The sequence below is a fragment of the Stegodyphus dumicola genome, chromosome 10 (assembly GCF_044657685.1).
Source record: "Stegodyphus dumicola isolate Sdum_Otavi_A_Nest chromosome 10, ASM4465768v1".
Classification (NCBI taxonomy): Eukaryota; Metazoa; Arthropoda; class Arachnida; order Araneae; family Eresidae; genus Stegodyphus; species Stegodyphus dumicola.
This window is the reverse complement of record NC_140777.1, coordinates 15,310,353-15,332,274: the sequence shown is the minus strand read 5'-3', so window position 1 is coordinate 15,332,274 and position 21,922 is coordinate 15,310,353. Positions and strand designations below refer to the sequence as shown.

General features: G+C 33.5%; 1 protein-coding gene across 5 annotated transcripts in view; it reads right to left on the bottom strand.

Annotated features, from left to right (window-relative positions):
- LOC118182923 (complement factor H-like) overlaps positions 1-21,922 on the bottom strand; it is a 159,027-nt gene that overhangs the window by 2,224 nt on the left and 134,881 nt on the right. For all 5 annotated transcript variants that reach the window (XM_085824631.1, XM_085824634.1, XM_085824633.1 and 2 more), the window contains 3 exons: positions 15,884-16,028; positions 11,587-11,742; positions 8,542-8,736 (listed from right to left, as the gene is read on the bottom strand). In XM_085824631.1, coding sequence (XP_085680757.1) covers positions 8,542-8,736; positions 11,587-11,742; positions 15,884-16,028 — 496 coding nt within the window. The remainder of the gene's footprint in view (positions 1-8,541; positions 8,737-11,586; positions 11,743-15,883; positions 16,029-21,922) is intronic.

Genomic DNA, 21,922 nt, shown 5'->3' with positions numbered 1-21,922 from the left:
AACGAATCTGTTCTAAATATTAATTATATAATACGTCTAAAAGTGAATTCGCAGATGTTTGAGCAAATATGAATGGTGGGGATGGAAATCAAGTCCTTACATATATATTACAAGATTATAAGGGTAAAAGAGTGCGGCGGACCACACAGAGATGAGAAATTCGTGTGTGCTGCCACACGAGTCACTGTTTTCAAGCTATGTTGCACAATGTGGTCTAACATCGCAAAAGCAGTAATTCATTCCAGTTCACAGTACAAGAGACGTAACTTCACGACCAGTGTCGAGAGACTTTAGCGTTTTTCACTGTGTCTGTCGTCAAAGCCTCTCGATTTCCAGAGGGCTAACAAACCAATGATCTTGTTTTTCTTCTGATATCGTTCGAGATATAACGAATCAGAGGAAAATACAACTGAAAAAATTAAGGAGGCCTGGCAGTTTGCAGATTTTTTCCATCAGACCAACACCCTCGTAAGCAGAATGCGCTTGACCCTCGTGAGCAGCATCTTTATGCCACGAAATTATACTTCATTACAATAATTGTTCTATGCTATCCATGTTATATCTTTATATATATAAGCGGCTAAAGTGTGTGTCGCGGACTGTTTATTGTTGCCACTCGGAAAAATGAGTGCGGAAATTAACTTTTCTGCAGTTTTTAATTAATATCTCGGCAGATTAAAGTCGTACAAAGATGAGAACGATATCGATGGGTTCGGAGAACGTTTTGGAATCCGAGGATACCCGTCTCGAATTTCAACTCCAAGCCGTTCCGTAGATATTCGAGAAAAAGAATTTGGCACGTAGCCAAATCCCTATAATAGGGAAAAGACAAAAGAAAGTGGAAAATGTAGGGGAAAATTAGTTTTTAATTAATATCCTGGCTAATTAAAACCCCAAGAAGACGCGAATGGTCAAAATGGTGTGCCACGGACCTGCGGAATCCAACGGTGTGCTTTGCTAAGCCTGGGAGCCAGCCGTTTCGGATGAGATGATGTTAATTCACCCCATATATATATATATATATATGCGGCTTAAGTGTCTGTTTGTCCCCGATAGTTTATTGGTTGCTTGCGTAACTGTACTAGCCAATGGGCCGAAGTTGCCACGGCACAGGGTTGCTGTTTCAAATGAGACGTAGACAATTTCCTGTAAAACTCGCCTTTGCTATGACCATCCATAAGTCTCAGGGCCAAACGCTTAAGCGTGTTGGCATATTTTTACCTGAGCCTGCATTTGAACACGATCAACTTTATCGATCAACTCTAAATTAGATATCCCTATTTATATTTTAACAAGAATGATCATTTCATATGACCGCCGGGCGTTCTAGTATATATATTTATATAAAGAGCTTCTCGTAATTGTAATAAATATGTTTTGAGTTTAAAAATGCAATGAATATATGCAAATTCACAAATATACTAATCATTATATGAAGTCAGAATCGCCACCTGCCGCCGGTTACCTACAAGTAAATAAAATTTTGGTATAATATAAGACGAAAGAACAAACAAAATATACCTTGTAATGTGTGCAAAATAAATTTAGACATATAAAAAATTTGCAGTGCTTTTATTATTGGGAGAAAAGTTTCAAAAGATGACAGAAACAAATCACCTTAAGATTTGAATCCACTTCGAATTAATTGTAGTCATTGGTTTTAACGTTCGTTCACCTGCAGTTCTTGATATGAAACTTATAATTCTATTTATTTCACTAATTGCAAGTGGTGTATAACAGATTGCTTGCTTTAATCATTATTTGCTGCACCTTATCCTTGCTATACATGCATTTAAGTTTATTTATTATCACGTAAAATGTGTACTACATGTATTGAGCTAAAATAACAACAGTATGAGACGTGCTTATAGCAAAACAATTTCCAGAACTTCTTGTACCCTAGATTAATTTTTAAAAGATTACATTTTTCTCAGTTCTGTTTGACTTTTCATTTTAAATTAACGTTTGTTGACAGGCAAAATATATCTCTCTCGCTTCTTAGCTCTTTATTCATTACTTTATAGTTTTGTTTCAAGACTCACTCATCTTACTAACTTCCCAAATTTTTGAAAACTGAAATTTTGAAAATTTTGAATGTTACTATGCAGTGCTGCATCACCAAATCTTGCTATTGTTTTACAATATTTTATCCCTTCACTTTAGAATATTAGCAACGAATTCTTTACTACTATGTATCTCTAAATTAGATATCCCTATTTATATTATGGGATGTCCTAGATGAGATATCCCTATTTATACTATAGGAATGTCCTAGATGAGATATCCCTATTTATACTATGGGATGTCCCAGATTAGATATCCCTATTTACACTAGATGAGATATCCCTATTTATATATAGGATGTCCCAGATGAGATATCTCTATTTACACTAGATGAGAAATCCCTATTTAAACTACTATATTCTTTACTATTACGTATCTCTAGATGAGATACTCCTATTTATATTAGATAATCCCTATTTATACTTTTTAAACCAATGGCGGGCAGCCGACTTTGGCTTGGCAACTATGCAAGCATGCGTTCTCTGGGATTCGAACCCGGACCCTTTGGTATCGCAGTCGGCTATACCCTAACCACTACACCCTTTGGATGGCTTTTTGAGAAAAACTGAGAGTTCAAGATTGGAAGTCTTTCCTTGTAAGACAATCGCGTCATCGTAATCGCTTATGTGAAGGACTTTCATAAGCCTCTTATAGCCCCCAGTAGAGAACAGAATGTAACAGAAATATTAGCTCCGAATGTCAGTCGGCCGTCTCAAACGCAACCTTGGCTTAGCATTTTGCCAGAACACATAGACTCATCCAAAACGGCCGTTATTACTTGCCGGGACGTGAAAGGTTCTTCTCTCTGGAAAGAGGGAATTTATATGCTCGAGGGAAAGAATGAGAATTTTGAGAATAATTCGATCCGAATGGCGCATGTGCGTAAGTTTGCGCTCATGGTCGCGGATGAGGCGGTCGAAATATATCTGGACGTAGCCAAACTATGTTATCGAACGCCATCTAGTAATGATTAGAACAACTTACAGCAGTCGATCTCCAGTTGCGATGAGGACACGTTCTCCAATATTACGTTCCCGCGACTCGAACGTTAATTCTAAAATCTAGGTGTTCTGTTTTGGTGTATATTTTCTTTGTGACTGTTTTGTGTTCTGTTAATAAACACTTTTAGTGTTTATAGAAGAACGGTTACAAAATGGCACCCAACGGAATTTTCTGTTTGGCTGTAAAAACCCCTTACTCCCGAAATTTTTAAGTTTTAATTGTTGGAGATATTTTCAGGTGTGCACTACTGGTCAAAATAATTTTGAAAAACAAATATTGATGTAAAATATCGCTAGCACATCGAATGGAAAGCGAGCAACATTCAAAGGAATAAAAAATATCTTTATTTCAATTTATTGTTTAGTTTGAGCTAATTCTTTATTATTATGTATTTTTAAATGAGGAGAATTATAAATAATTTTTTGCAGAAAAACTGAGAGTTCAAGTTTGGAAGACCTTCCTTGTAAGACAATTGCGTCAAGGCAATTGCTTTAGCGAAGAACATTCTTGAACCCTTTATAGCCCTCGCATATGCCTATTCGACTTCTTCATGGAGGCTGTGTCTAGAAAGATCGACCGAAAACTACAGGACAGCTCCAAGAGGCGTTCTAAAGTATGATAGAACCAAAGCCAGTAATGCAATCTAAACGGTTTATAGTGAACTTCCAGCTGCGATTTTGTTCCGTTGTTCCCTCGAATGGCAAACATTTTGAGAAATACGTTCTTTAATTTCCTTTATTGCCATGTATAGTATCCTGAAAACCTGAACAAAAAAGTCTCTTTATGTTCAAACGTTATTCAATTTCCCTTTCTGAAAGGCCTTTATGGAAAACCTCGGCTAATCTTTGGAATATGGTAACAGGTAGTTTGGCGACATTTTTGGTAAGGCGATAAAGGTTACTAGACAGGACTTTAGCAGTGTACATGGATAAAGTCAAGGGTGTGCGCAATGCCATTTTTGTGCAATTCTGGGATGTTTTTTCAAGCGAAAATAGGTCGACGTTTACATGGATACCGTGTATGTGCAATTCTTAACAACGCGGCAAGCAGTTTGCGATTCTGCACTTTCTCCCAATTTCACACCTAATCTTCGTCATGATTAAACACTTTTGTTCCATAAAAGTTCTATCATAAGCGTAATTCGGCTAGCAGATTATTGGGAAAAAATGTTAAGTAAAAAAAGAAAAAAAATGCCTTTACTTCGGAAAACAAAATGGCGTCCAAACAAAAACTAGCAGGTTGCTGTAGCAGGGTTGGTCGCCAAAAATTCGCCAAGTTACCATAATCCAAAGATTAACCAAAACCTTATACAACAAATGAAAAGCCTGAGAACTTTATATACTTCTTTGTTTTGGTTTTTCTTTTGAGGCCTCCGAGATTGAATCGCCAACCAACCGAGATATCCCGCCCTTATCTAGCTGCGTGACCGTACATTAGCACTCGCTGAGTATTCCTATATCTCGCTACGTAATCATATATTAAGACAGTGTTGCATTTTCTCTTGCCGCATGTTCTTATTCGTTTTTGGTGAGGTTTTCGGATTCGCATTGTTTACTTAAAAATATATTCATTGGTGATTTTGGAGGGGATAGGATTGTACGTTAACCATCTTTAATTTATCAAATAATGAGGTGGTTCCCTTATCATTTGTTCATGAAAGAGGTCTTTTACCTGACAAACGAGTATGCGAAATTGGCCACAACATGAAACTTGACGTTAGAGACGAAACCATTTGGAGATGCAATGTTAAAAATTGCAAAAAGAAGAAGGGACTTCGTGTTGCAAATTGGCTAAGCGGTTCTAGACTATAGTTCGTCACTGCTGTTAGATTTATGTGTTCTTGGGAAGAGGAGTCGCCATCCATGGAATGATATAACAAAGGTAGGATACGAACCGCTCGAAATTTAATTAAAGACCCCCTTCTTATCTAATCCACGAATTGCGCACGTTTTCCTGTCCCCTCTTTCTAATCGGAATTCCCAAGAAAATGGGCGGTACAAAAAGTTATTTACCGCCATTAATGGGGCATTTTATTCAGACTACAAGCCTCTATTTTCGTTTATCAGGTATTGTAAAAATTGAGCAAATAAAACAAATATTAATTTAAAATCTGGCGTGCCCTAAAGTAAAAATGAATTTCTTTTACACTCATTTTAAAGTTTTATGATGCTTAAAAGAATAATGGGTCAGATCATTTTTATTCTCTATAAGAATTAAAAACTTTCCAAGTTGTAGATTTTAGCTGCTGATATATATATATATATATATCAGTTTTAAATAATAAAATTGACAGATTAATGATATACATAAAATTGATACATAGTCAACCTATCAAATATCGGATTTGTAGCGGACCTTAAATAAGTTTTTCTTGTCTAGATAAATATTAACAAATCTTCTTAGATAGTAGAATGGTTTTAACTTTCAAATTTACCATTTTAGGTAAACAGTTCTAATTTAATTAAAAAACATTTCTTTATTAAATCTAAAAATTGGATTTCTTAAGTGGTTCCAAATTCACACTAATATTATTCCAATATATGCTTTATTATAAGCTTTCCATTTTCAATCATTGAAGTTAATTGCTTTCCAGTTACTCCACCTGATGTACTTTGGCATACATTTAATTTATAATACACATTTAAATAATAGATTGTTAATTATGAGCATCTGCAGAATTTTTCATAATTTACAGAAAAAATTCGAACTCGATTTTCAGTTTCCTTTTAATCCATTCGTTTTTCACATACTGTTGCATTGTATTCAAATTTTCATGTATGTAGAATTTATCTGTTTTTTTATTGTATTTATGCCAATTTATATTTAAATGATAATTTTTATAATATATATATATATAATTTTTATAATTATAATTATATATATATATATATATAATTTTTATAATTATATATATATATATATAATTTTATAATATATATATATATAATTTTTATAAATTCTTGCATCATAACTCAGAACAGAACAGAAGATGTTTCTAACACCTTGGTAAAGATTAATCTTCCGCATGTAGCTTATTTTCCAATCTAGTTTCAAGCCGAATTATTTGTAAAATTAATTATTTGTAAACAAAGATGATTGCTAAATCACGCTAATAATATTTCTAACTAATTTATAATGTATAACGTGTATACGAGCCAGTTTCCCTTAGAAAGTCCTCCACGAAGGCATCCCTCCCCTTAGGCAGATAGCCCTCGAGGCTTTGCTATAATCACACACACACACTAACTAATTTATAATGCAACGAGTTCATGTGATTTATAATACAATTCATTTATATTTTTTTCCAGCAGTATTGAAATTAACAGCAGACACTGATAATGATAGCAGCAGATACTGATAATGAATGATACATTTAGATTGATTTCTTCGTTGATGCTTTTATGATGCATTCCTATTACTTCATATACTACATACACACGTACGTACAGACACCATGAAAAATCTCTTCTGAATCCATTTTAAATCAGTTTTATAATTCGTTTGGGGAAAATAACATATAATTTACAAACATATAAGAGTAAAGAAACTGAGATCACTCAGCCGGGTAACAGAGTGGATATATATATATTAATATATTTATATACGTTTGGTGCGGCGATTGCAACCAAAATATGAGGTGCACATCTACATGTTACAGCAGTCCTATGTACAAAATTTCAGTGTTCTGGGGCTACTCGTTTTTGAGTTATGAGAGATACGTACGTACGTACATACATTCGTACAGACGCCACGAAAAATTCTCTTCAGAATTCATTTTAAAGCAGTTTTATAATTTTTTTGGAATAAAAGAGTCTTTTATTCTGTCCTTACGTATAGATGCCACACATAGTTAAATTGCATTCGATAGCGGTCAAAATGGATATTTTCGTTGAAATATAGTACCCAAAATTTGTCATGATTACAATACTTCACTTACAAGGAAGTAAAAAGTATAAATTAAAACGACCCACTAATGTTATTCAGTTATTTATTTACAAGTATATTACACAAACTTTTGCATCCCAATTTTTAGGTTTTGGTTTAAAAAAATAAGCTTTTATTTATTGAGGGGCCCGATTGATTATATTAATTTGCAGTACATTTTATCTAATTATTTTCTTCTAGATAAATTAAAAAAAAATCTTCGTAGCATAATAACTTAAATTTATCTAAAATTTATACATCAGTGTTCCAAACACATAATAATGTTGTTATAATAGATTTCATGCTAAGCTTTTTTTAAATTTAAATATTAATTTCTGTAAACATTTACATTACTTTAATTAACAAAAATATTTTTAGCACACTTTGATCTTTTGCACACCAGTGAACTATATTAAATTTTCCAGCCTAGTTCAGACATCATGACTATTATTGATGTAATTTATAAAAAAATATTATTGGTATGCTTTATAATTATTTAATTTATGATATTATTATAATATTCTTTGCTCTAATGAAATTAAGGAAAGATTTTTGTAATGCTAATATGTATGTTTACTAATACCTTTTATTTCCTTTGTTAGCTCTCACATTTATTACTGTTATTTAAGTAATTAGCCTGCTTGTTAAATATTCTTTACTTGTCCTTGTGATAGGTATTTCTATTTCTTTATTTTCCTGTTTGCTACAATTGGCTTCGAAAAGTAAAATTGTAATCCTGTAGTTCTCCGGCAGAAAACGGGGGAAGAAATTTTGATTCGCGCAGTTGGACTATACCGAGACGAAGGGAAGATGTTTTTATTTACGCAGTTGGAGTATATCCGTAACAAACAGACTAATATGTGTGAAAGTGCTTCCATTGACTAGAATGATTGCAGGCAATAAAATAATAAGGATAAGGAGTCTTACAAATATTGGTAGGAAGCAACATGAGAGTATTATTGTTAAAGGGGACTATTGTTTTATTTATGCGATTTTGTGTTGGTTCACTATAAATGTCCGTTTCACTTTTCAAACTGTTGCCACCAAATGTTAGAGTCCTACATTATATTTGAAGAAATTAAATAATGAAAAATCTGCATAAATGTATTTATATTTCTCGCATTGTGATAAAACAACGGTGCCTAGAGCCATCGAATTTTGAATGACGTAATCCTACTCTGAATATGGGCATGTGGAAGCCCAAATTTGGAATTCGTTTTATTATCGATTTCCTATTTTGTAAAAATTTAACGAATTTTTGATTAACAAACTCAAGGATTTCAAAGCGAGCAATGGCAACATTGTACAGAAAAAAACATTTTTATCTCCAGCGAGTGAGATATTGGGTTGTTTACTTTTATATTCGCTTTTCGGGATCTTTGCGAAAGTATAGCTGAAATCTTGGCCGAAATCTAAAATCGCCAACTATTGTTAAGGGCCATTTCAACAATGAAGTACCGACTTTTATTACATGAATGAGGTGAACAGAAAAAAAGAATCATTGATACAAATTTTAAGCAACGGATGAAAGAAAATACAAACAAAACTTACAACGGACACTGGGAATTTTCCACTTCTGATATTCTTTACATTTAGCTTCAGCTTTGGCTTGTAGTCGCAGACCATCTTCGCATGCCAGCGGAACGCTAGTTCCATATGGGACAACATCATTATCCAATTGATCCCCAAGTATGATTACTTTATCCGGAAGCCCTTGATAAAGAGATTCTAGAGAACATGGTGGTCCTAAAAAATATACAAGTTGATCGTAAATTTTATTTTGCTTCAATATCAAATTCGAAAAGGAATACGGCCATTCTGCTTCTACCTTTCAATTAACCTAAAATACTATGTAGGATTATTTATAAATTTAAATTCACTGTGGTTCTAACTTTTTTATATAAAATTGCATTTACAGAACAGAAAGAACTTCTTCCCTATATATTACAGGAAATACGTTTAGTCTGTTTCCCAAATGAGCCATTACTTTTAGTCATAATCTAAAATGGCTAAAAGAAAAGAAATATTTACATATTAGTCAATTTTTTTAATAAAACAACAAACACTGAATCAGAGCTGGTCAACGAATTGATCACGGGATTGGTTTCGATCGATTGTCAGTTTTCCATTTACAGCAAATTTCCTATTAACCACCCTCTATGTAAATGAACATTTGATCGGATAAATGAATGGTTAATCAATCTGAAAATGCATGTGTACGAGTCAGCTCGGAAAAACACGAATAAAAAATAGCACGTATACGATGCAGGAAATAATAAAAATTCATGTTTATTCTATGTAGGTTTTTACTTTATTTTTCTAATTGTTATTTTTATTTTGGAACAAAAATTTCTATATTTTCTCATTTCCCACCTATGTTTCCCTTCCAGAATGAGTTTTCAGGATTACGATTTATGCAAATGAGGTAGAAACGAGAACTTACGCTCAGGCCTGTGGCACTTCAGTGGGAGAGTGTGTTCTGACTTCGGCCACGTCGCTGCTACAGGATTTGTACACATTTCTGCATGCAGAAATTAAGGACTTTTTAGGACCATTAACAAAAAAAATTGAGGACCTATTGGCAAATGGAAGCTGATTAAATTCAGCTAAAGATATTATCTACGTCTAAACTTCACTTTTGTAATACCATTCTAAGAGTAAAATAGATCCGTAAGTGGGATACGTTATTATTTGGGACATTTTATTTACATTTTAAAAATTAGCTTTATGTTGATTTTTTCTTTTATGTCTCATTTTTCCATGTACTTAGCCTAGAGGTTTAGTACATAGCAGGTATATTTTATGTCAAACGGCATAGGTTAAAACGAGAAATAAAATCATAATCAGCATAATTCGTAACAGAAGATTGGCAGTTGTCAGTGCTGCGGTTTGACCAGAGAGAGATGTGTAGATGAGAACAAACCTGAAAGCCTGATGTAGGCATAGCTGGCAAGTTTTGAAAGTTAGGTTCTGTCTGATGGAGCTGATATTAAGTACTATTAAATTTCTCAGTAATTGTAATCGGTACTATTTAATGTGTGCAACATGTACCATGTTAATATTATTGTAATATGTAACATGCTAATATTCTCAGCAATTGTATTTTTTTTTTTTTTGTAACTGTAAATTGTAAATGTGTGTAATATGTACCATGCAAATATACCCCATGTCTCAGTAATTGTGTGTAATATGTACCATGTCAATATTCACAGTACTATTTAATGTGTATAATATGTACCATTCTAATTAATTAGCATGCACTATTTAACGTGTGTAATATGTACCAATGTGTGTAATATGTATTATGCAAACTGTAAATAATAATTAATGCGTAAAGCCAACCTATGTGCTAACCTAAGAACCCAACTATACATACTTATAGTAAGAATTGAATCAAACAGGTGTAAAGTACCTTAAACATAAATATTAAGTACCCTAAACAAAAGTATTAATCAATCTGTCAGTAAATGTAAACTGCACTATGAAATGTGTATGATATGTACCATGCAAGTATTAATTAATATTATTAATTAATAATTAAATTCTTAGAAATGTAATTTGTATTATGTAATGCGTGAACTATGTACAGTGCAAGTCTTCTCAGTAAATATAAGCTGTACTATGTAATGTGTATAATATGCACCATGCAAACCTGTAAACAATAATGAATGCGTAGTGTTAAACTATGTGTTAACCTAAATACCTAAGATGTAAAGTACCTTTAACATAAGTATTAATCAATCTCTCTGTGTGTAATATGTACCATGCAAGTCTGTAAATAATAATGAATGCATAGAGTTAACCTAAGTATAATTAACGTAAATATTGAACCTTACGGATGCAAAGAACCTTAAACATAAGTCATATTCAATTTCCCAGTAAATGTAATGTGTAATATGAAATGTGTGAAATATGTACCATGCAATATGAATGTAAATGCACCATGCAAGTATGAATAAGCAAGTCCGAATATGGTACGGCATGTGTAATAGTCGTGCAAGTCAGAGTATGGCAATATGTACCATGCAAGTCTGAATGAGTAGCGATAATCTAAGTACCTAATTATGTCATTCTAGATAAGGGTGGGCGTGGTGCTCATACCAATTAACCGTAACAGTAGAGGGATGGTGCCCACGTCCTCCGTCACTCACTCACTAACTCCATCTGTCTGATGCAGTTAGTGTACAGCTTCTGGGATTGTAATCCAGGTAATATAGTTTAACCCTCTGCACTCGAGCGGTGCCTCTCAGGCACCACTGCATGTGATGCGATAACTCGAGTGGTCTAGTAAATGAAACAGCGGTCTCATTAAAAGATACAACTAAAGTTTTAAAGGAATTTGATAAGAATACATAATTTACAAAACTATAATTGTCAACAAAATTGAATATTCTTTGTCAACGCTGAAAACAAATGTTTTTGAAAGAAGAATAAAGAACGTTAGTTTGCGGAAGACTGCTGCAGAGAAATTGTATGTTCACGGAGAAATATCTAGAGATATGCTCGCGGTAATATCTATATACTCGCTGTAGCAACGTTATGCCACATTATTATTTTCTGCGACAGACACTATGTGAGACTGGTCTACTTCTTTACCATCGGTGTTGGAACTAGTTGGTGGCTGCGTTGTCCTCTTCGAAAGCTTTAGATTAGGCTCCGTAGACGATACCTCAGCTACGACGACTGTTCTCTGCACCGATGGTTTTGATGTCGAAGCAGCTGTGACTCCTTCTTCTACATATGGTGTGCCATCTGGAAAAAAAAAAGCTTTTATTATTCTCCAAAACTAAATATTCTAAACAGAAATGTTCACAATAGTACAAGGTAATACAAAGCTCATGCACATCAAACTTTCAAATATTGCAGCAATTTCGAAATGAATATTAATAACAAATAGCTTGAATTGTTTTAAAACTGTACAGTTGCAAGTAATATATCACTTGAAATATCTGTTGCAGTTTATGCTGTTAACCACACAAACCGAAGGTTAGATTCGCTACTTTAGGCTACGTGACCAGCTAAACAGTGCATGACAACTGCCCCTTCTTACAGCTCCGTCCAATCTTCACATTTTCTCACAGGAAGTAATTGGGCTTCAAAGTTTTTCCCACCTCAGCTTATACCTCATCTGGAGAATACCATCTACGGACTTTCTCAGACATCAGGCCCAATTCGGGATTCATGTCTCGAAAGCGCGACTTAGGATATATATTAAATTATATTAAATATTGATTATATTATCTCCTAATATAAATTTAGTAGAATGTATCAAAATAAGGGAACTCAGAAGTAGGAAGTTTAATTCCGAAAATTGTTTTTTAAAAGGAACTTGAATGTAAATCATGAAAAAAAAAGCGTTTTAAAGGGACTTGAATTTAAATCATGAAAAAGACTTTGAAAGGTATTTGAATTTAAATCATGAATAACGAAATTTCAAATTTTGAAAAAGAAAATTAATAAACTAAGTAATTATCGTCATTGATCGGAAATTAGTTGACTTTTCAAGGGAAACAAACCAACTCCCGTTCAATGAACAATAATTAATAAATGCGAAGATGTTTCGTCTTTTACTCAAATGAGAATGATGATGCCAAACTGGAAAATTAAGTTAGGCCAAAATTGTATTTCCATTATGTGACTAGATTTTAGACAATTTGAGACTCTAAAGCCAAATTAGAGTACCAAAAAACTCACTTTGAATGTAGCATTTTCGCTAATACTAATAGATTTTTTAGAAATTTCGAGTGAATAGCCAAATTATGTAGTAAAATTTACAAGATACTCGAGAAAATTGTCCCCTGACACCCTCGCTTTCATGCATGTTAATTCAAGACTATTTTTATAAACTAATGAACAGTAGTAATCTTAACTGGAATTATGAAATAAAACTCAAAGTAACTGAAATAAACATGAGAAAGACAAGAAACATAACAAACTATCCTATCTTTGCAAACAAACAAACAAAAAAAAGAATAACAGTTGAGAAATTGAAATATATATAAAATAAGAAATAATGACATGTACATGAAATACAAAAGGCCAGAACATGAATTAATTAATTTACGTTCTTTCTAGTGGGATGTCGGTAATGTGGTTTTTTCTGTTTCTTACTCGGTAATGTGTTCTTTTCTGTTTCTTACTCGGTAATGTCTTCTTTTCTGTATCTTACTCAGAAGGGGTGGTGTAGGCCATACTATCCGAAATTCTGCTATCGGCAGTGGGGATACTTTGAATTATTACAGGCAGTGAACCTTTGAGAAGCTATTTTTGGTACGTGGGAGGAACTTGGTATGTTTAAAGAGAAGGAGTTCTTATGTGAGTGAAAAGCCTCTGTTAAAATTTTGAATATACTAACTGGTGAATGGAAATTAATTTATTTCTGGCTAACTGTCATTGCAGAACGAGAAAGAAAAGAAGAAAAATATTATTTTATCTACCAATGAGCTATTTGGAAGACTACAGAGTATAAAATAGGCTCATTTTTTTAGTAACAGCATAAGAAAAGTCTGAAAACAATGATATTTTACATTATATGCAATTTTGTAATTACACTATGCACAAATCCTCCAACTGATAGTCATCCAACTTATACCGCCTTTTTAGGTTTAGGAAGAAATTATCATATCCCTATCAGTTAAATGATTTAGAGAGAGCATTTAACGCCTGCTCTTTTAAGACAATGGTTAATAAATCGATTAGGTATTAGATTATTTTTGAGAATTTTAATAAAGAGCATAATTTCGAGTTGTAGATCTATCGTATCTGTGCAAATATTTTAATACGATGTATTTGATTTAAGATAGTATTACTAATAATTTTTTGGAGATGTTGGAAGTCCAATTTATTAATTTGTTAGTATTGAAATTGAAGTTTCTTGTTTTGTCAAACGGTAAAATGTTTTTAAAGTTAATTATTTGAAGATCAAGATAGTCGATGTTATTTTGTGAATGATTAGTTTTATTAAGTGTAAGGCATTCTGGATAAATCTCGGAGTTTTCATTATTATTAAAATTATTCAATGGAATAAGATGTGAGTGTACTTGTAGTAATTTAATTCTTGCTGTTGTAAATATTTTGGAAGGTAAATTCTTTGATAAATAAAAAGAGATTACAGATGGAAATATTTGAATATGCGCCCATTGGAGGTCCCCTGACTTGCTTAAATAGCTGATTTTGAAATTTAATGTAGTTAAAAAAAATTTTTTTTTAAATTTCAGAACTCTCCAATATGTAAATTCACGTATATCTTAAAAAATTTGGAATAAAAAACTCTAATTTTTTGCAGATGTGCCTAGAAATACATGTACTTTAAGATGATGCTAAAACTGTTGTACGTTATAATAGAACATTGTTTTGATAAATTTGTAAAAAAGATTTAAAAATAAATCATAAAAAATGTTTGAATTACACTTGGATTAAGCCTAAATTTCGAATTCTGGAAGAAGGAAACAGGTAAATTTAATAATAATAATAATAATAAAAAAGGGGACATTAATAAATATATATCAAATTCAAATAACATTGAAGTGCTAAAAGTTTGAGAGCTATTTTTTTTTTTTAAACTACTCGTGCGATTTGTACAAAACTTGGCAGTTTGGCATAATTTGAGTCGCAGAATCGAAATACGGAAAAACATTGGCGTATTATTTCAGAAATACGTCAGAGTTTGTGTTAAAATACCTATATTAGAACAACGCTATATACAAATGTAATACATATCCTATGCTGCGCTTTCGAGACATGAAAAACGCAGTTTGAATTTCGTTAATCGGCCCAGTAGAACGGGAGATATAGAACTGTCCCATTTTTTGTTTTCCAGTGTACGTACAGACATCATGAAAAAAATCTCTTCTGAATGCATTTTAAATCAATTTTATAATACGTTGGGAAGAAAAAGGGTCCTTTTTTCTATCTCAAAAACATCGTTAAATTGCATTCGATAAGTCAAAATGGATATTTTGTTCAAATATGATACCTGAAACTTTTCGTGATTACAATACTTTGCTTTACGTTGCACAAGGAAATAAGAAAAAGAGAGCAATTTGCTATTTTCACTGAACTTGGGTTCTTCAGAATCTAGTTCTTTTTCTTTTCCTGCTGCTATTTGAACCAAAGAAAAGCACTCACTGTAAGCAGCATCTTGCTCCAAATACGGATGCCTTACGGCTTCAGTTATTCTTTAGGTCTCATAAAAAATGCTGCCCTAAACAATCACTCAAGAGCGGAAAATGTGGTCGTGGCTAAAGTCAAAACAATGTATAGTCATTGGCTATCATGTGATTCCTTAGCAAGCATTCAAAAGGGATGTGCAGGAACTTCAATTACTTGGGAGAAAAAGTCGCTTTCACAGCACACCTTCTTATTATTTTTTTAGTATTATATTCACAATTCCTAAACATTTCAGAGGAAAAAAAAATGCTGGTGGTTCTGAGGTCCGGATATTAGACTATTCTTGATACTCGACGTCCTGCTTCTGCGTTATGCTCACTTAAGGCCTTTATTTTCAAAAGTTACAGAAAAGCATCGGTCAAGTTAAGGGAAACTCCATTCCCGAATTGAACTGTGACAGAGCCATATCGACTATCACAACCAGACTTAGGACAAATCACTTAAAAGGCATGAGGATTTCTGCAGACGGACAGCATAGTTACACCAACATTTGCCCTCATTGCCCAGATGACATCCCACTTTCTCGCCATCCCATCTTCAGCTGCCCAGCAATCCAGGCCAGGCTGTTTGACATCGGCATTGAAGACCCAGTGGACCTACTTTATACTGATAGAGCTGCCGAGGTTGCAATAGCTGTCTTTGACAGCTCCGAAGCTATATAACTGCACTTTGTCATAGACACGACATCATCACAGAAAAGCATAAAACAAAAAGAAATACTTACGAGGGAGGCAGACTGGGTTAGGGTACCATTTGCCTTTCAGGCACGTTACGGGAAGATATGAAGAACCAGACCCATGAACTGAATATCCTTCGAAACACATAAGATGGCGCACGTTACCTGACGATATTTCTGTTCCGACAGGTATCTACAATGAAATAATATGAATGAATCTCAACTTAGGAAGTACATATTAATTCTGAAAAAAAGAATTCAAATTATTCACTGACTAATTATTGAAACGATATAAATTATAAAGAAAGGATTTGCAAACCTGTGTGTCACACATACATATTTCCTTTCTTTGTTTCTTTCTATCACCACTGGTGCTCTTAATCTTTATCCTTATTTTTCTTGCCCGTACCATTCTTCAAATAAAACTATGCTGCCTCGAGATGCTATAGCCATGTACTATTTTTAAAGAATTAATTCAGTTTAAAAAAAGTATGACAACACTTGCTCTCATTTACCGAGGAAAATGTAGCGATCTCTTGACTTGTAACGTTGTGTACTCTAGAGCTGTAGCTGGCAGCACGTGTACTGGGTAATCGGAAGATGTAGATTATGAATCCCATTGCCAGAGCCTGAAGAAAGGCGGGACCAGAAAGTAGTACCAACAAAATATTAAAACTTCTACACAGTTCCAATTTTGAAATCACGTCACCCGTCTCAAGTTAACGTCACCGTTGTTACATACCCGCTATTCGTTTTTACTCAAACTGTTATATGAAATTCTGTTCATATACGTTTTCGAACAGTAAAGAACTTTCCAGAATAGTGTAGAACTTTAAAAGCAGAATTTAAGTGTGCTCTCTTCTTCGAGAATATTGCGAAAACGGTGAAAACAATCGCCCAAAGTGGATGATGAGCTTCCGAAAGCTCATTAAAAAAATCTTATGTGCACACTACATGGTTTCTTTGCACGAAATATTAAATTATATGCATTTTCCCCTGCATTTGAATTAAACATATTTCCGATAATTCCATTAGAGATATATATAGTTCTCATTCAATTAATCGAGTTCTCACTTCCCGGCCAGGCCAAAATATATAAATCCTCAGAATATCGTTATCAAAAATTGAACAATACAGAAAAATATAAAACACCAAATACAGCTAAAACAATTAAAAAACAGTTTTTACAATTAAAATTAAAAGTTTCCACGATAAAAACAAACAATTTGGCCAGCTTGGAGGGCGGCAGTTCTTTCAGTGCACAAAACTAACATACCGTTTTCTGTGCCCAAGCTTACTTTTGGTCCCACAGAGCAAAAAGATACTGAAGGTACAGAAGCTGACTTAATTCACTATTCTGCTAAGTTTCAAATGTAAACAAATATGGCAGGTGTGGTATAAAAATTAGGCTTAGCCGAACTTAAATGACTTTTAAATTGTTAATAATTCTACAAGTTTTGCATGTAGATTAACTAATGACATAAAAACTTTAATTGGAAGATAAGAACAACATAATTTAATCATTTTTAAAGCAAAATATGTACAATTTAACAACATGTAAGAATGAATAAACTGAACTCACAGAGCCGAGTAACAGAGTGGGTATATACATATTTATATATTTTTCGTGCGACCGATTTCAACCAAAAAGGGAGATGCACAACTACATGTTATATCAGTCCTATATACAACATTGCAACGTTCTGAGGCTACTCGTTTTCAAGTTATGCGAGATACATTCATATGTACGTTTGTACATAAAGACGTCCAGAAATAATCGCTTCTGAATTCATTTTTAAATTCTCTTTGCAAACCGTTTTGGGAAAAGGTATCTGTTATTCTGTTCTACGTAGAGATGTTACGTAAAAACCTCGTTAAATTGTATTTGATAGAGTTCAAAATGGATATTTTTGTTAAAATATGATACCCGATAATTTTCGTGACTAGAATACTTTCTTTACTTTGTACAAGGAAGCGAAAAAGAAAGACACATCCGGTAACAAAGAAAATACCAGTTCTTACTCAAACCGTCACATGGTACTGCATTAGTTCTACATTGTTGTACAGTTTTATTTGAGCTTGGTAAAATTTTGCAAGTCACATTGAAATTAAAAATATGAGGAAAATCATTGTCTACCTGATATTTTGGAAAAACTACCTCCACATCTTTTAACGAAGCTTCTGCACTCTGCGGTGTTGCAAACTCAGCCAATAGGGGGCGATAGTGAGCCCTTGAATTTAAAACTGATTTGTTTACTTTTATCTTTAGAATGTAGTTGAATGTAGCTAAATGTGTAAGATGTGCCTTGTCAAGTGAACTGTTTCTCGTATAATATGTCGATAAAGAATTAAAAGCTAATTAATTTTCAATTACTCTTCTTTAGAAGCTCAGAAGATTAAGAAACAGGTAAGAACTATTATTTATATCCAATTTTGTTTTATGCGGAAAGCACAAGCAACGCCGAATATTTCAGCCAGTACATAATATTCCAGCTTCACAAATTCAGATACTCGACCTTAAAATAAGTTTTGCCAGCTCACCATCTGTTTCTTCAACGTCAGTGTAATTGAGAATCGGTAAAATGTTTTTCACAAAGAACATCCAATTTTTAAATTGTATTCACTAACTTAATTGATGTTGCTCATTTGTTTTGATTTCGTCAAACATTTCTTTCCCTTTTTATGCCTTTCTTGCGCGTCAGCATAAAATTTGATATCAGATATTGTTGACATCCTAGTTTTAATTTTTGTATACAGTTCCTTAATTTAACAGATAAATTTTGCTGCAAATATACACAAGTCGTTAAACCACCACTAGTATCTTCTATAGATTTGCAGGAGGCATTCATTCCTGCCAATATTTCACTAATGTGAAACCTCCGAATAACAACTTGTAGCCCAGTGCCAGGAATGAATTCACAAACTATAGAAGACAACAAATATTATTCATGTACAATGTAGCCCGGGCCTCAGCGACATCGCAAGAAAATTAAAAAGGCGGGCAGACTCGGAAAGGAATGATGCTCTATGCCTCAACCTTTAACTACAGAACCATATGCAGACAAATTACATCGACACTCAGGAAGACGATGGACAACGTGTGGAGGGCAAGTCTGTTGGCAAAGGGAAACGATCGTAACAAGATCCATCCCAATAATCTACTGCGAGATGCCGCTGTAGCCATCTTCAGATTGATCACAGGCAAAGACTATCTTCAGAACCATCTCCATAAATTCGGCATTGACAACTCCCCAGCATGCCCTCTATGCAGCCCCTATGAACGCTAATCATCTCGGCACCTACAACGCTCTGGAGGTAGAAACCCGAGAAGACAGATTGGAAGAATGTACACGAGTATAGTGGATGGCGCGGAGTCAAACCATTGACCTGCCAAAGATGGGCGTTGGCTGAAGAAGAAAAATATATTTTGATAATGTAGCTTGCAGATAACCTCGAGCAACACTTTTCAAAACTAATTATAGTGCATGTGTTGCGCAAAGCACACAGTGTACTATTTTTCATTATATTGTTTAATTCTAATTGCAAACATTTTATATTGATTAGCCATATTTGCTGCATTATATTAATTGTAGTCTTTACTGTCTTCTATATTATGCATAACAAATTTATCTAGTTTGGTACTGTAGTTTCCAGTGGTGCGCCAGTATCCGAAGAAGCCAAAGAAATGCTTCCTATATTATTACCTAGGTTGTGCCATCAAGACAGCTCACTCAGGGCCAACCAAACTCTGCGCAGCCAGATTGGAACACAAAAATGTCCGTGAACTATATTTGGACGACCGATAATTTTCGAGATAAATAAAAGTATAAAGTCATATCCGATGTGCTACCTAACCGTATTGAACAAACCAGGCTCAACTAACATTCAACATTTAAAAAACTGTGCCAAATATCAGACAGTCGCATGTATTCTGACCACTAGGTTTTTCTACAGAACGAACAACAGCTAAGACAACAGCGAAAACTCTGTGCCAAATCCTTGCCAATTACGATTCTTGCTCTTCCGCATACCTTAAAATCTGCTTAATCCTGTGGACTAAGCCAGAAGGAAAGTAAGGCATAAAAGAAAGCATCAACACAATATTTTAATCTGTTAGAAAAACTTTAATAAATGTTCATAAGTTGATTATCATGAGTTATGTCAGATAATCAACAATTAATGGTACAATACTTTGATTTCTAACTTTAGTCTTGAAATGCTCATTATTTTTTCACAAATAACGTAACTAATCACATAGTTTCATTGACAAATCATTTGCATTTCCTTTATCTTTCAAGTCACATTTTTGTATATGAAATGCTACATTCGAACTCCTCTATAACGAATCTGGCTTATAACGATACCTGTGATATAACGAAGGAGCTTTTCAGTCTTGTTTTTCAGTTACGTTCAGGTTTAGTACAGTTTTTATGTTTAGTTTCTTTTAGTTTAGTCTAGTTTTTTAGTTTACAGCTTTTTAGTCTTGGCGCCCTTTTTTTCAGTTTGCGCCGAGAAGACTTGGCAAAATTAGTAAATTTTGGGAACCTATTTTCTGTTACCTTTCATTGTACATGAACGGGAAAAAAAGGTGCCGTAAAATCCATAAAACATATTTGGCGTTATTATTGCTTGAAACCAAAACACCAAATTTCAGAATGCTGTAACATGCAATTTCATATATATCTTAGGGAATTTTGAATAAAAAAACTCTAATGTTTTGAAGATATGCTTAGAAATGTAAATATTTTAAGATGACGGTAATCACTTTATAGGTCATAATTAAAAAGTTTCGAATAATTTATAAAAGTTACTGAAAAATACCATTTCCAAAAATAAATCAGAATATAGCTGCGAAATGTATTTGGGTTGAGCATAAATTTTAAGCTGTCAAAGTTTAAAATTTACAGTTTAAAAGTTTTTAAGTGCTACTAAGCCTAACGAAGCATCCATTTGCTAACGTTTGGAGCTCTTAGTAGAATAATGAATTAAGTCAATTTTTGCACTTTCAGTGTCTATTTGCGTAGTGGGACCAAAAGTAAACATCTAGTTTTTTGCACCGAGAAATCTGCCATCTTGCCCGCTAGCCGAATTGCTTCTTTTTCGTATAAACTCTAATTTGAATGGTAAAAACTGTTTCTTTAATTGTATTCATTGTTAAGGTTTCTTTGATTTTACAATTTTTAATGAAGTTTTGAGTTTTTATATAATTTTGTCTTGCCGCAAGGTGGGAGCTGAATTAATTGAATGAGAAACATATCTGTAATGAAATTCGAGGAAATGCGTTTAAATGATACGCAGCAAAAGTGTATAAAATATAATAGGCTCTACAAGGAAGTCATGTAGTGTCCACACCAAATTTTTGTGAGTGAGTGTGCAGAGTATATATGTATCAATATTAATCAGTTTTTCTTCTTTATTCATCAGTCGATTTTACATGTTTTTGTGAAATAATCCATTTTTCGGCTAATCTTTGGAATATGGTAACAGGTAGTTAGGTGACATTTTGGTAAGGCGATAAAGGTTACTAGCTACGACTTTAGCAGTGTACATGGATAAAGTCAAGAGTGTGCGGAATGCCATTTTTGTGCAATTCTGGGATGTTTTTTTAAGTGAAAATAGGTCGACGTGTACATGGATGATACCGTGTATGTGCAATTCTCAAAAACGCTGCAAGCAGTGGGCGATTCTGCACTTTCTCTCAATTTCGCACCTAATCTTCATCATGATTAAGCACTTTTGTTTCATAAAAATTCTAGCATAAGCGTAATTCGGCTAGAAGATTGTTGGGAAAAAAAATAATGAGTTAAAAAAAAAAAAAAAAAAAGCCTTTACTTCGTGAAAACAAAATGGCGTCCAAAAAAAACTAGCAGGTTGCTGTAGCAGGGTTGGTCGCCAAATTTTCGCCAAGTTACCATAATCCAAAGATTAACCCATTTTTCTTATAGGATCACACATAGTATATTTGATCTGATATAGAGAACTGAACTTCAGGTCCTTGAAGTTCGTTATAAGGGGTTCGACTTCATTTTAAAAATTAATAATAGTTAATTAATTTTTGGAACACAAGAAACTGAATAACTAAATTAC